Source organism: Neovison vison, chromosome 9 (assembly GCF_020171115.1).
Source record: "Neovison vison isolate M4711 chromosome 9, ASM_NN_V1, whole genome shotgun sequence".
NCBI lineage: Eukaryota > Metazoa > Chordata > Mammalia > Carnivora > Mustelidae > Neogale > Neogale vison.
Window position 1 is genome coordinate 22,544,485 of NC_058099.1, and position 13,849 is coordinate 22,558,333.

The 13,849-nt window shown below is 47.2% G+C and overlaps 1 protein-coding gene across 9 annotated transcripts in view; it reads right to left on the reverse strand.

The window, feature by feature from the left end:
* Nucleotides 1–11,269: 11,269 nt before the first annotated feature.
* Nucleotides 11,270–13,849, reverse strand: part of PALM2AKAP2 (PALM2 and AKAP2 fusion) — a 451,099-nt gene continuing 448,519 nt past the window's right edge. For 8 of the 9 annotated variants that reach the window (XM_044265161.1, XM_044265160.1, XM_044265168.1 and 5 more), the window contains one exon: nucleotides 11,270–12,574. In XM_044265161.1, the coding sequence (XP_044121096.1) occupies nucleotides 12,476–12,574 (99 nt within the window). In that variant the 3' untranslated portion in view covers nucleotides 11,270–12,475. The remainder of the gene's footprint in view (nucleotides 12,575–13,849) is intronic. The other variant, XM_044265165.1, reaches the window with a different exon arrangement.

Here is a 13,849-nt window from a genome sequence, read left to right on the forward strand (position 1 = left end):
ATAAGGCCCCAACACGTTGCACTGGCACACCTTGTGGGCTACAGTCATACATCTGAATCATAAACCACAAATGGTGTTGCACACAGAAACGGGGTCAGAGAAAGAGGGGAAGTCTAAGTCAGAAATTCACTTTCTAAGCAACACTCAACTCAGCGAACCTGAGAAATTTTGGCTCTCCCAATTCTTAGAACCACACCCTTCTCCAGTGAATTTATACTATGGTAATGATGACCAGAAGAATTAAAATGCCAACACCAAATCTTACCTAACCGCTCTGGTCTGTACTGTTTGTTCTCATTTTAATATATTATTTAGTTTTATTAAAAACAAAATCCAGGGGCGCCTGGGTGGCTCAGGGGTTTAAGCCTCTGCCTTCAGCTCAGATCATGATCTCAGGGTCCTGGGATCGAGCCCTGCATCGGGCTCTCTGCTCAGCGGGGAGCCTGCTTCCTCCTCTCTCTCTGCCTGCCTCTCTGCCTACTTGTGATCTCTCTGTCAAATAAATAAAAACAAACAAAAAAAAACCCCACAAAAACAAACAAACAAACAAAAAAATCCATGGTCATGGATGAAATTCACAGCTGGGCTTGTAGCATTTCTGATCACTCACAGAAATAGGAAGGGCTCTGGCCGCAAAGTCACAAAACACCTTTTCGGTTGAGAACTTACTACATTCTGTCCAGTGTCATTTAAAAAAGAAAAGATTTCTGCTTTCATTCAAAGGGAAAACTTCTTCCTCTGTAGCTCTGTCCGCAGTGGGAAGGTGGGAAGCTCGGCTAGGGCTGGGCTAGGGCTCACCTACCTGGAGCTTCTCGTTCTCATCCTGAGTTCCTTGGAGAGGTTTCTGTCTTCTCCAGGGCGGGGAGTAGGTGGTGGCTGGGAGGGAGGGAGGTGAGGTAAGACCTTACTTGACTAACACCACCCGGAGATGGGCAGGGAAGGAGCTAGAGCCAACACTTTCCCTTTCTTGGTTTTGGAGACCCACCTTCTCCTCGCTGGGATGTTCCTTTGACAGGGGAGGGAGGATGTACCCCGCTGCAAATGGCTGCTGTTCTGCGCACAGGGTGAAGCTCCAGCTTCTCTCCACTGTTGCTCAGCCCCTCTCTGGGCAGCCCCACGCGCAGGATCTAAGGAAACCTCGCACCTCTTGAGTGAGCGACCCACCTCTGCTCCACAGCATGGCTGCACCACGCTTCGTGCTGCCCATGGATTCTAGGGAGGAGCTCTAATGCCCACAGCCAGCTCTCTTTCCTACATTGTTAGGAAGCTGACCACTTCCCCATTTCCTTGATCTTCAGAGAACACACAACAAGCTCCTTGAGGGTCCCTAAAATCCCTTTCCCTCAGCTAGTGGAGAGGCAGACCCCCCGGCCCCCTCTGTGGGGATGGGGCTCTGAACTCACTCAACTTTCTCTCCAACAACCCTCTGCTAATCCCCGACTCCTGACACGGGCACGGTTGGAAGTTATGGATGGGATTAAACCAGATTTTCAAGTGATTCCTCAAACGCACTCCTAGGTATGTGCCCCAAAGAACCGAAACCGGGGTCTCAAGTAAGTACATGTCTATGTCTGTTCACAGCAGCACTCCTCAAAGGAGCCGAAAGCTGGGAAGAGCTCCATTGGCCACCAGTGGATGGACGGATAGAGAGACAGAATGTGGTCTGCCCACATAGTGGAAATACCACTCAGCCTTAAGAGAGCAAGAAGCTCTAATGCCTGCTATAAACAGGGACAAACCTAGAAACCATTACATTAAGTAAAAGAAGCCAGATCCAAAAGGTCACATACTGTATGATTTTATCTACACAAAATGTCCAGAACCGGCCAATTCACAGAGACAGCAATTAGATGTGTGGTTGTGAGGGGAGGGATACTGAGGAGTGACTGTTCACGGATGATGGGATTTCTGTCGGGGAGGACGGAAATGTTTCAGAACTAATAGAGATGATGAAATGGTCCAACATTGGGAATGGACTAAGCATCCTGACTTGTTCACTTTAAAAATGATTAATTGTATTTTATATGAATTTCACCTCAGGAAATTATAATCTCTTTAAAGTCATGTATGCTCCCCCCAGCAAACCCTCTGGTTCCATCTTGGCCGTCTCTGAGCCCATCCGTCTGTCTCAGCCACGCGGCTCTGTTCTGGTGCTTGTCTCTTTTCACACCTGCCTTCCTCCTGGGGGAGCTGCTCTACGGTGTGCCCTCTCTCTTCCCTGCAGGTGATGGATTCCCTGCAGGATACCCTTTGTGCTGCCTCACACACAGGCTGGGCAGAACACTTGAATTCTCTTTGGTCATATTTATGGAACCCAGGGAGTTACAACCGAGAGCCCTCATTATGCCCCCGTGTCGTGAGCTTTTCCCTTTCCAGGTCCCCAGGCTGATTGCCAAGGACCAAGTGCCCTAAGCAAGCAGAGGGTTTAGGTGACATTAAGAATAGATGATGAGGATGCATTGAAAAGATAATGTGTGTTAATTACATGTTCATTACTTCAAATGTTCTGCGGCTACAAGGACTCACAGGATTTGAACGTGTTATGCTCAGGCAGCCTTGTCCCAGGGAGAGTGCAATGTGGGAGAGAGACACACATCAGGAGGGGTCTGACATTCTCAGGGACAGTTTTCTTGGTCTACCCTTTGCTGAGTCTCCCAGGTCCCACCTCACCACTAGTGCACACACACAGAGCCTGAGCACTAGGAGCCCCGTCTACTTGCAGTGGACATCTCTTAGAGTGAGCTGCTCCTTAGGCACAACACAGCCACATGGTCAATCTTAAAGGGTCAAAACACCCCATGCTTCACAGTCGTATCTCTGTGAGCATTATTCTTTGTCTTAAAAGACAAGGGAGATTCTGATGAGTCCAGAGGACTTTCTAGTTCTCTGTTCCTCTCATCTGTCCTTGTCACTATTTGTCACCCCAATGATTGTGCTGTCATAACTCTGGAAAAAGCTACGCTAGACGTGGACCATGGACTGGAAGAGGCTACACCACCCTAATCACGTTTTTACTAGCTTATTCCTTTAGGCTGCCTTTGGGTTGTCCCCTTGCCAGCTTCTGTGGCAGTGATGGAAATTCTAGAAATAGTTTCCTCATCTCTAGAAGCCAGTCTATAGTCTGTCTCAACGCCACTGAGGAGCCAGGGAATGGGCACACCCATGTGTTCAGCAAGTGGCTTGGCTGCATCTCACCATTTCCTAAAGTTGGACCATACCCATGACCGCAGGTCCTGGGAGTGATGGAGGAACAGGATGAGAAAGAAGCCAACTTAAATAAGTCTGCCCTCGGACCTTCACTGCTCCCCTTGGACTGTCATGTGAGAGAGAAATAAACTCTGTTCCTTCAGACACTGACTTAATTTTTGGGTCTCTTCATCGACAGTCTAGCTTCACCTCACCCAGTCCAGAAGCAGACATCTAGAACTAGAGTGATTCTGGGGGGCGCCTGGGTGGCTCAGTTGGTTAAGCGGCTGCCTTCGGCTCAGGTCATGATCCCAGCGTCCTGGGATCGAGTCCCACATCGGGCTCCTTGCTCGGCAGGGAGCCTGCTTCTCCCTCTGCCTCTGCTGCCTCTCTGTCTGCCTGTGCTCGCTCTCTCCCCCTCTCTCTCTCTGATAAATAAATAAAATCTTAAAAAAAATAGAACTAGAGTAATTCTGCAGAGTGTGTGTGTGTGTGTGTGTGTGTGTACACGGGGACAGCAGGAGCCAAGGAAAACACGCTGTCGGCAAGAGAGAGCTGGAGATCACGTCTGTGACCCACCAGAACATATGCAGGACTCCGTAGGCACTCGTGATAATAAAGACGGCAAACCACGGTGCCTCGTTGGAAAGAACTAGAATTTCAGCATGCGTTGGCTCTTTGTGACAATAGTGGCTTTTAGTGGACCGTCAGTGCAACTGCCCCCCTCCAATTGCCCTGACTTGGACGACACCCCCAATTTCCAGCCCCCAGTAGTGCCATCTCCCTCTTGGCACTGGTCTGCGCTCAGCGCAGGCTCTACCGGTCTGACAGAAAGCAGAGCTGGCCCAGGACCAAGACGGGAGGTTTGTTTGCTGTTGAATCAAGTCTTCGAGAATTAAAGTTGGGGAGGTGAGGGCACAGGCTCTGGCCAGGAGGATTGCCTGGATTTGAATCCTCCTTCCACCCCTAGACTTGTCACGGGCACCAAGTTATTCAGACGCCCCGAGGGTGGGTTTTCTCCTTTGTAAGACGGAGATGATACTATAGTAGGTACCTCAAAGGAGTATTGCCAGGAATGGAACGAAGGAACCCACCCGTGCTGGCTCTTGGAAGGGCTCAAGTAGAGGCCTGCTGCCCTCTGCTGGCGGCAGTCGGCTTTCCGCCGACATGTGAGTGTAAGTAAAAGGGCCACATTTGACCTCCGCATAGCATTGCACACGTGGTGGCTTCCATTTTGGTGTTTTTGGTGTAGCTCCGTGTCAGATCTCAAAGGATTCCTGTCTTGTGTTCAGAGTGGGAAAAATGTCCTGACTCCCCCGGGGAAGGCTCGCGGCTGGGGAGGCGGCTTTCGCCCTAGAGACCATCGCCACCTAGTGGCCACACTTCGTACTTGCAGGCAAAGGTGAACCCCCCAAAGTGAGAAACTCCATCCTTCCCGGAGGCGACTGAACCGCCCTTCTGTTCTCTTGCAGGAAGTTCCTTTCTCAGTGTCCCCTGGCAGGTTCCTAGCGCCGTTTGACCCTCCCCTGAGTAGTTCTGGAACATTTGTGGCTTCTCCTAAACATCTTTTCATTTGGATCTTTCTCTCTTTCGCCCAGAAGAATACTACAGTTACATAGTTCCCGCATTAAGGGGAAAAATTTAAAGCATGCTAAGACAGTGTGAGACCTGCACAGGATGGCCCCACTTAACAGACAGGTGTGGACACAGTGCCCGACTTTGGAGCAGCTTTGTCCCCACATTCCTTATGCAAAAAGCTCCCCCAATCCCAGTGAAAACCATCCCGACAACCCCAGTTTTCATTTGTTCTTATATGCACAGCGTTGGACACATAGTAGGCGCTCAGTAAGGATTTGCTGACGGAAGGCAGGCCTTTCCAGGAAGTAAACTCCGAGCTCATCTGCCCCAGACATTTCTATTCATTCTGCACAGCAACTCTAGAAGTCAGAAATCCAATCTAGAATAAGCAAATGGTCAAAAGTTCTGCTGAAAAAGTGGTGAGTTCCAACTCTGAGGTCCCTGTCTGATCCCAGAGGTTTGTCAGACACTGACAATGGCCGTGGAACTACTATACGTCCAAGGCCATGGTTCACAACACGGGCTCTTTGGTGTCATGTATGTGGTCTTCCCAGCACCCCTCCTCCCCCTCCCCCTGCCACAGCCCCTGGCGACAGGAGCGGGCACTAGACCTAGGCTGGGTGGTTTTGCTCTCTGGGACCTATCACGATCATCTGAAGAGATGGTCACAGTCCTGAGCCCCTGATTGCTACCTGCTGTGACCAGTTCAAAACATTCAGGCAAATGATGGCTCTGTTAATGGAGCTTTAGCTCCAGGTTATTCCCTTTTCTGATCTCCACCAATTATTCAATATTCAGGGATTTTGCAAAACAGTTGTTAAACCATCGGCATCTTGCAATCAGCCACTGTAGGAATATTTATACCACAGAAATCAGCAAACGCTTCTAAGGATCATGGCTTCATCTCCCAGAAATAACCCTGTGTCCATTTGGGCTCTTTCTCAGTGTGCAGCTAATAGAAGCTAGAACATGCCTCCCTTGTAGCTTTTGCATTCCTCAGTTGACCCAAAAGTTTGAACAGCTGGGCCTTCTGTTAGCCAGAGGAGGTTGGAAGAAAGGAGACCTGAGGCCAAGCCCCTCCCTCAGCCCCCAACACTGTCCTCTGTCTCCTGGGATCCATGAGATGGGCGGGTTCAGCCCCTCAAGGCCTTTTATTCATTTCATTTTGAGGTTGCCCTCAAGAACTTTCTGGATAGAGTCAGGTCATGAGGCAAACACATTTCTCCACTAGGCTAGCAATTCTCAATCTTGGCTGCAAGTTAGAAACACCTGGGGAGCTGCTAAGACATGCCCACGTTCACAGCCATGTCTGAGCCCAACGAAGACAAAATACCAGAATATCTGAGAATGAGGCCCAAGTGCCGGTATCTTAAAAGCAAACTCCTGGGGACCCTGTGTGGGTGCGGCCAAGATGGGAGCCACAGTCCTGGGCAGTGCTGCTCAAGCTTGCCGCAGGTTAGTCTCCTGGGGTGCTTTTTAATCACCAGCCCAGGCCAACTGAACCCAAACTTTAAAGCTCTCCAGGTGATTCAGATGGAGTCAGAATTGAGAAATGCTGCTTTAGCCCAAATAAGGATAATAAGGATTGCCTTTTATTTTGTATCTCATCTCAAATTATGCACCCATGTTAATTAAAAACAAAACAAAATAAAACAAAAACCCCAAAAACAAAACAAAAAAAACCTTACGGGGTCCTGATGTTGCTATCCCCCCACACAATAAAAACTTCCAAAGGTCAAATGAATCCCTTGTTCTTACCCTGAAATCAGAGTCTGAATGTACCTAGATATTCCGCTCTCCTGACATTTTCTTTTTAATTTGCTCAACCCCTTCGAGGGGGGGTGGTCCTCTGGAGAGTCTGAATGGAATCAACGCCCTGGTTCGCCAAGACCCACAAAGCATGGAGTTGGCGTTTTGGGTAAAGGCACAACCCCCCCCCCCACAAATATTCAAAACAACCTGGGGCCACATGTGACGGTATCTTCAGCTTATAAATCAGGCGTCCGTTCCCCCGTTTGCAAACATTAAGTGGTAGCCCAGACCCTACTCATTACTTACTCTAGGTCAGTGATTCTCAGACTGGGGTTCCTTGACCAGCTGCGACATGTCCAGGCAACAGGTTAGAAAATTCTTAGGCTGCGTACGCCAGACCTACTGAATCAGAAGCCCTGGATACGAGGCCCCTGTCCGGGTTTAACAAGCCCTCCAGGTGTCAGAGATATTTGCTGAAGCAGGAGAAGCGGCGCTCCGCAGAGGCACATCGCTGCTAGGAGCTGAAGACCACTGCGGACACAGAATGTGGTCTCAGTGGTGGGCGGAGAATAACCAAACCAACAGGGGAAACAGAGATTTGCGACTTGACTCTTCTGGGGGTGCCCACACAGGCATCCTAGGTTTTCAGAGCCCACCACCTGTGAACTGAGAACAAAGGAGCCGGATAATTTTCCCATCAAGTTTAACAGACGCTGAGAATACTAAATACTAGATCATGGCAGAATTTAAAAAAAAAAAAAATCTTTATTACGCATTCTTCTTTCTCTGAAAGAAAACATCTGAATGCTTGGGCAACATTTTGAAATTGCTACCGTGCCATCTCCGGGGATTTTCAGAGGCCCGGTTCTTTGCCTTTGTGTCTTCTTAGACCTTTCAAACCTTTTCAAGTCTCCCTCTGAATTCCCTATTTGTTCTCTGTGTTCCCAGCAGCCTAGTTTTAAACTTTGTGGGGGTTCTGTGCAGGGAGGGACAGAACCACCACATTTTCTTGTGACACAGGCATCCCATAATGAAAATGAGCAATGCTCAGAGATAACTTCGTGGCCTCATGTGTCCCCCAGTGATTGTCTCTTTGACAGCCGATAAGTACAGACGAGGACAGGAGGAGGGACAGGAGGAGGGACAGGAGGTCTCGGTCAGAGAGCGAAAAGCCTGCACGCCCGCCATCTACCCATTAGTGGTTTTAATGCCTCCCATTGGTTTTGGTAAGAGCCTCCTCAGTGAGACTCCTTCTTCCTGGACTATCCTAGACTTTGCCTCCTATTCTGAGTGCCTGTCCTCTGTACCTTGACACCCCTGGCTTTGCCCAGCACTCTCAGATATTAGGAGTGACAGAGGCAAAGAGGACCAGGACACTGAATCCACAGCTGATCACAACTTCGCTGTCTCAGAAGGTTGGAAGAAGTCATATACACCGGGAGAGATGGAGGAAGAAACTCCAAGGAGAAGGGTGGGGTGGTGTGGGGCGTAGGGGAGAGGGGGAGGAGCGGGAGACACAAGGTCTGGGGCGTGAGTCATTGTGAGGGGCTGGATAGTGAACGGAGCAGCTGGCCGCTCGGGGTGCGGATGGGGGTGGGAAGACAGGAGGAAATTTGGAGAGGAAGCTTTCTGATGAACCTGCAATCTTCGTACGCTCCTCAAAGTCTGAAATTCTCTGTTCTTCAGAGGGGAGCCCAATACAGGTGCTGGAAATGTAGTAAGAAAATTAGAGCCCGAGAGCCAGCTGTGAAGCTTGAGTTTTACCATTTGTCCTGCTGTTTGCCCGGCCATCCCTTTGACCTTGTGCATCTACCTACCCGATCTGGAGGCCTTGTACATTCCTGGGGTCCCAACAGAGGTTTCGAGGCTCTAGCTGGGGCAGCCAGAGACAGCATCACAAAAAGGGGACTGGGACAGCCTGTTACAGGGACACCCCACAAGCTAGCATTGCTTTTTCGGTTCCCAATGTGCAAGACGCGGGTGCTGCTGCACGGAAGTCAAGGCCAAGGGTGCGGGCGTGTCACCGCGTGGCAGATCTGGCCTCCGACCTCCCCCCACCCTTAGTCAAACAAGCAGCCGTGGGTTATAAAAACACAGCACACACTGGGTTTTAATGAGAAAATAATTGTATACTTGCATTGAATGCCTCACAATCACTATAAAACCGAAGCAGGATAATAACATTTAAGTGGTTAACATACACAGGAGAGCCAGATACAGAGTATAATTTTCAAACACAGTATTGCTGCTTTCCCCACTCTCCTCCTCAAAAAAAAAAAAAAAAAAGTCATTTGGGTCCAGGGCAACACAAAGTCAATATTGGCAGCTCACTCACTGAATGCTTAAAATTCAGGAAATTGGTTCTGTCACTAAAACTGGATATAGTCACCATCTCTAAACACTTAGGCTATTTTTTTTTCAAGACATAGTTTAATTACATCCATTCTTTAGTTGGAAAAATGTTTAATTGTCTTCAGAGACAAGAGTCGACACTGTTGTAGTGCTTCTTGTTATGCTTTATATGTGTGTGTGTGTATTGTGTGTCTATGTGGACACTGATCTATATACTGCTTATATGTCATCGTCTAGGGTAGGCAGCATGCAGAGGTGTGAAGAGGCAAGGAAACTGCGTTGTGTCGACTAAGTGGAACACAGCCTCGCCTCCTACCACTGACAGACCCTGTTTCCATAATTTCTGGATGAGAAAGCCAAGGCGTGTCAGTAGTACATCAGCCCCCGAGGAAAGTGAACATCTATAAACACTGTGGAAAGGAACACTTTCAGGAAAGCTTTTAACATCTACAGAATCTAAACATTTGTTATAGTTGAGATTAACAAGCTTGCGTGCTATTTGGGGGCAGGGACGAACATCAGAGGCTGATTTTCAGGGCAAGCCTCTTCCTCTTCATGGATTACACAGGAATGACTCTCCTCCAGGGGTCTGCTGCATCTTCAGAAGGTTCAAGGGGTTCATTTGGGATCCCAGAGCCTAGCACGGTGCGATGTACAAAGCCCTGTATTTTCTGAAGGAGTAAAAAACTCAAGAGCTCAGAGAAAATCTGGCTCTTCCAAGGGAACTGTAATTTACATTTTCATAGGATCGGGAGTGAGTGGAGCAAGGAAATTGCCATCAGTCATCAGAAGGCAGCAGAGGGAACAAGCAAAGGCTGGAGATGTAGGGGCCGTAGGTAAGCAGCTTTGCGACTACGGGAGGGTCACGGAAAGTCTGCATTTGTTGCCTTATCGACGCATGGAGCACGCACCCAGGGACTCGGCTCTAGAACTCTGCACAACGTGATTCATGCTTCTGGTTCAATCAGCCGGAGTCAGCGGCCAACTGGTCTGCCTCTAGAGCGATTCCATTAATTGTGTGACCTCCTAAGCTTTCAATCCGCAGCAAATTCTCTTTTTCAAATGTAGGTTTTAAAGTGGGTGGGTACACAGCTTCCATCAAAGCTGAACAAACACCTGCAGGTCAGTCCCAAGGGCTGTTTCCTCTTGTGAGAGATGGTGTTTGTCTCGATCACGTCTGTATCACTACCAGAGGCAGAGTCAGTCCAGAAAACATGAAACGTGTTCCGTTTTTGGTGCCCCGCCTAGAACCACTTCACTCACCAGCCATCCTAGCTACCACTGTGCCCCCGGGGCCCCACGAAGGTCTTGTCCCAGCTGTTTTCAGTCCTGTGCCTGCTGTGGGAAGGCTGGAAATCCTCAGGCAAAGCAGCCTTCCTGGGTTCTCTCCATTTCACCCGTCAGGACTCCCCACCTAACACAGACCTTATTTTCCTGGGCACGTCTGTTTCCACGCCAGGCTCCCCAACTTGAAAAAGAATTCCTTGCCGTAGGGATCTTTGTTGTGTTCCCGGTGGCTAGCACGTTTGGCTGAGTATCCTTCAGAATATTCAGGACAAAAAACCCATATAAAGATGGTGCCCGCCCCCCATCTCTAGAGTTTGGCTTCAAATAGCAATTTCCCTTGGCAGTTTGAAGGATCCTTGTGAGGTATCAGACAGGTGCATTTTTACTTAATGCCCGCTGCTGGTCTGCGAATAAACCTTCCCCCCTAAAGTCAACACTAGTCTATTAAGAGAAGCAAAGATAACGTGCCTAACATCTACATACACACTGTTGTGGCATCGCTACCTATCAGAGTAACATAGCAGAGCTTATGACATAACAATATAAAAACAAAAAAGAATTTTAGTGAGGTCTGGCTTAATTATTGCTTTTTAAAAAACCACAGTTTTGAAAGAAATAGGAAGGGGGGAAAAAAAAAAAAAGGCTGGTCTGTTTTTTTTCTCATGGCCAGAATTAAAAATGTTTCTCATCCAGAAATTCAGGGCACCCAATTATGGAATACCCTTTTCATATTGCTTTAAATGACAGAAAGCAAAGCTGGCATCCTCCACAGTGTACTAAGCTATGAATACAAAGCATGAGAATAAATACGGTACTTTTCTCAATGTCAAATTACAAAACCGCTCCAAACTTTTCAATTGCGACTCATGCAAATACCAGGTTAGGTCAATTTAATGTTACAAATACTGTATCAGGTCGGTGCCTCTATATCCCTTTTCATAAAAAAGAAATTCTCACTCACTCCCGACACTGGCAAACAGCTTTGGAGGAAATAACTGTACACCCTTGTCCCATGATCATTCTGGAATTTTCATCCCTGTACACACACACGCTCACACACACACATACGTGTACACACACAACCATCTTTAGGAACTGTAGCCGATTCCAAGCCTGCACTTAAATTCTATTCTATATTTTTCTCTTTATCATCCTGAAAAACGCTGGTTGCTCAGCAAAAATAGTATCTTTTACTTCCTTATTTTCCCACTTCCTCCCTCCCTGTTTCTCTGTCTACCTCCATGACCTTTTCTTTAATGTTTCCTTTCTGACTGATCCAAAATAATCTATCATTCTTCCTCCCAAGGTCCGGTTTAGAATATAAAATATAGCTATAAACACCTTTTTATTTCCTGTCCTCTGCCTCAGGCAGAGTTTGCCCTTTTTCAATTATTGCCACTCCAAAAATATCCCTACCGTCTTGAGCCAAGCTGTTGAATGTGTACAGGTTTCATACATGGATACGCTCCCCCCATCCCATCATAAAAATAGTTGTTGCCCACTAAATAGAGCTTTCTTGTGAAGAGAAACATAATTGTGAAAATGTGTTCTCATGAACAGCAAATTAGTCAATACTCAAACCAGACGAGATCCTAAAGCTAAAACAATCCATTTGGTTTGGCTTTCTCCCTCCTTCTCAACCCCTTCATGTAGAATAGATTGTGTTTGCAATATGAAGAAACACTGTCTCCAAAAGGTGGATTTTAGGTATTGCCATCATTGATTGCTCCCAATTAAAAATAACTAAATGGAAGAGAAATGGAATCATAATTGTCTCTTCCGGGCAGATAGAGAGAAAATTGCATTTTGTTTTATGGCTGCTGGAGTCAACGGAGTTATCCCAACACCTGGGATGCCATGAGTGAAGGTGGGAAGCCGGTGTAAGAAGTACCCCAGGCCCCGTGGCTTGCACCGGCGTGGGCTCTACTGTTCGACGTGGCCAGTGTTACCAATGTTTGTCCTCATCACCCAGAAACGCTGGTCTTCATTCTGCCTGTGGCAGCCGTGTTGACTCGTTACTGCTTTGTCCTTATGAGTCGAAGGACTGGTCCAAATCCAAGTGATTCTTTAAGTCTTTAAAAAAAAATAATAATCCTTTCTCTTTTGACTCCTGGGTGTTTCTAGGGTTTGATGGGTGGGCTTCTTTACACTTGATTTTTCATTCACGGACCATTGGTCATTGCAGCTTCTGGTCTACATAAGGATTGTGGAGTTTGTTCGCACTTTAATAAATATTCCATTAAAATGCTTTGATGTGTGGATTTCTTGGTTTCTTGGGAACCCAAGCACCAAAGAAGCTTCCTGGGTGGAAGGAAGTTTGTTATTCATTGTCCTCTTCCTCCTGGTTGGCATAAATCCCTGCCTCCCAGCGCAAGGCCAGGGCGCTCTTTCTTCGATTAACCCGTGTGGCCTCAAGGACCTGAAGAGAGAAGGGGAAAAAAAAAAAAATGAATCAGAGATCATGGATGGTCACTATGTACACAAACCAGCTTCTCCGTTTCTTTTGTCCTTTCCCTCTCAACGGCATCCAAGAAAGGGAAAGTAATAGTGTCTGGTATGGCCAGGACGTAGAAGAGACATGGGAAATGAAGTAGGATGGGATGTGCTGGATATGCATTCATTTCATTGCCAAATTTCATTTGCTATTTGACCTATAAGTTTTCAATATAAAAAGATTTAATTTCCCTGAAATGTTTTGCATGTCCATCTTTTTCTTCCAAATTTTTATTTAAATTCTGGTGGGTGAACATAGAGTGTCGTATTGGTTTCAAGAGCAGAATTTAGTGATTCAATACTTACATAGAACTCCCAGAGCTCATCACAAGTCTGGACATGTTTTTGAACTACACCTGACTCTGCATTGTGTTTCGATAACACAGTGGTTCTCTACGTGATATCCGATCAGTGCTGTCTGATGGAAATGTTGTGGATCTGTGTCATCAACATGGTAACCACTGAGCTACATGACTGTGGAGCACTTGGAATAAGACCAGTGTGGCTGCGAAACTAAAAATTTAATTTTAATTCATTTTAATATCCTCACGGACCTTGTGACTACCATATTGGACAGCACAAATTATCAGCTGTCTCAGTCTCTTTGTAAACAAGCAAACCAGAAAATAATCCCAAAAAGCTGGGCCAGTGTGAATTCCATCCGTCAAACTTTGTGGACATACATAAGCCGTGATCATATTTATATCATGAAAGTCTATTTTGGTAGAACTCAACTTCCAACAGAAACTAAGTGAAAAGAAAAAGAGCTTCCCAGGCCAATTAAAGCAACCTGAGCATAGTGATGCAACATCAGGACCCAGGTGCTAATCAATGAAATCCAAGGTCACAAAATCAAGGACAGGTAGGCTCACCACCATCAGGGCAAGGCCTCCCTCCCTCCAGTTCACCAGAGTATTCTGTGGACTCCAGAGGGAAAACTTCCTTCAGGCTGTTCCGGCTTTGGTTTGATCGAGATGAGATCCAGATGGATGACATTCAGGTGGCCAACATATGAGAAATGACTCCATTTCATGACTCCGCACCATAAGCAAGCCCATGCGTGCCAACCACTTAAATTACGGTGGCATTAGCTTAGGACATGCAGGTTCTGACATTAAAGTCTAGCAGAGCCAGCACTGTTTGATGATCCGAACTGCAGTGAAGGCTTTGCTGATTCTAAGAACAATCATTTTGGCAAGGG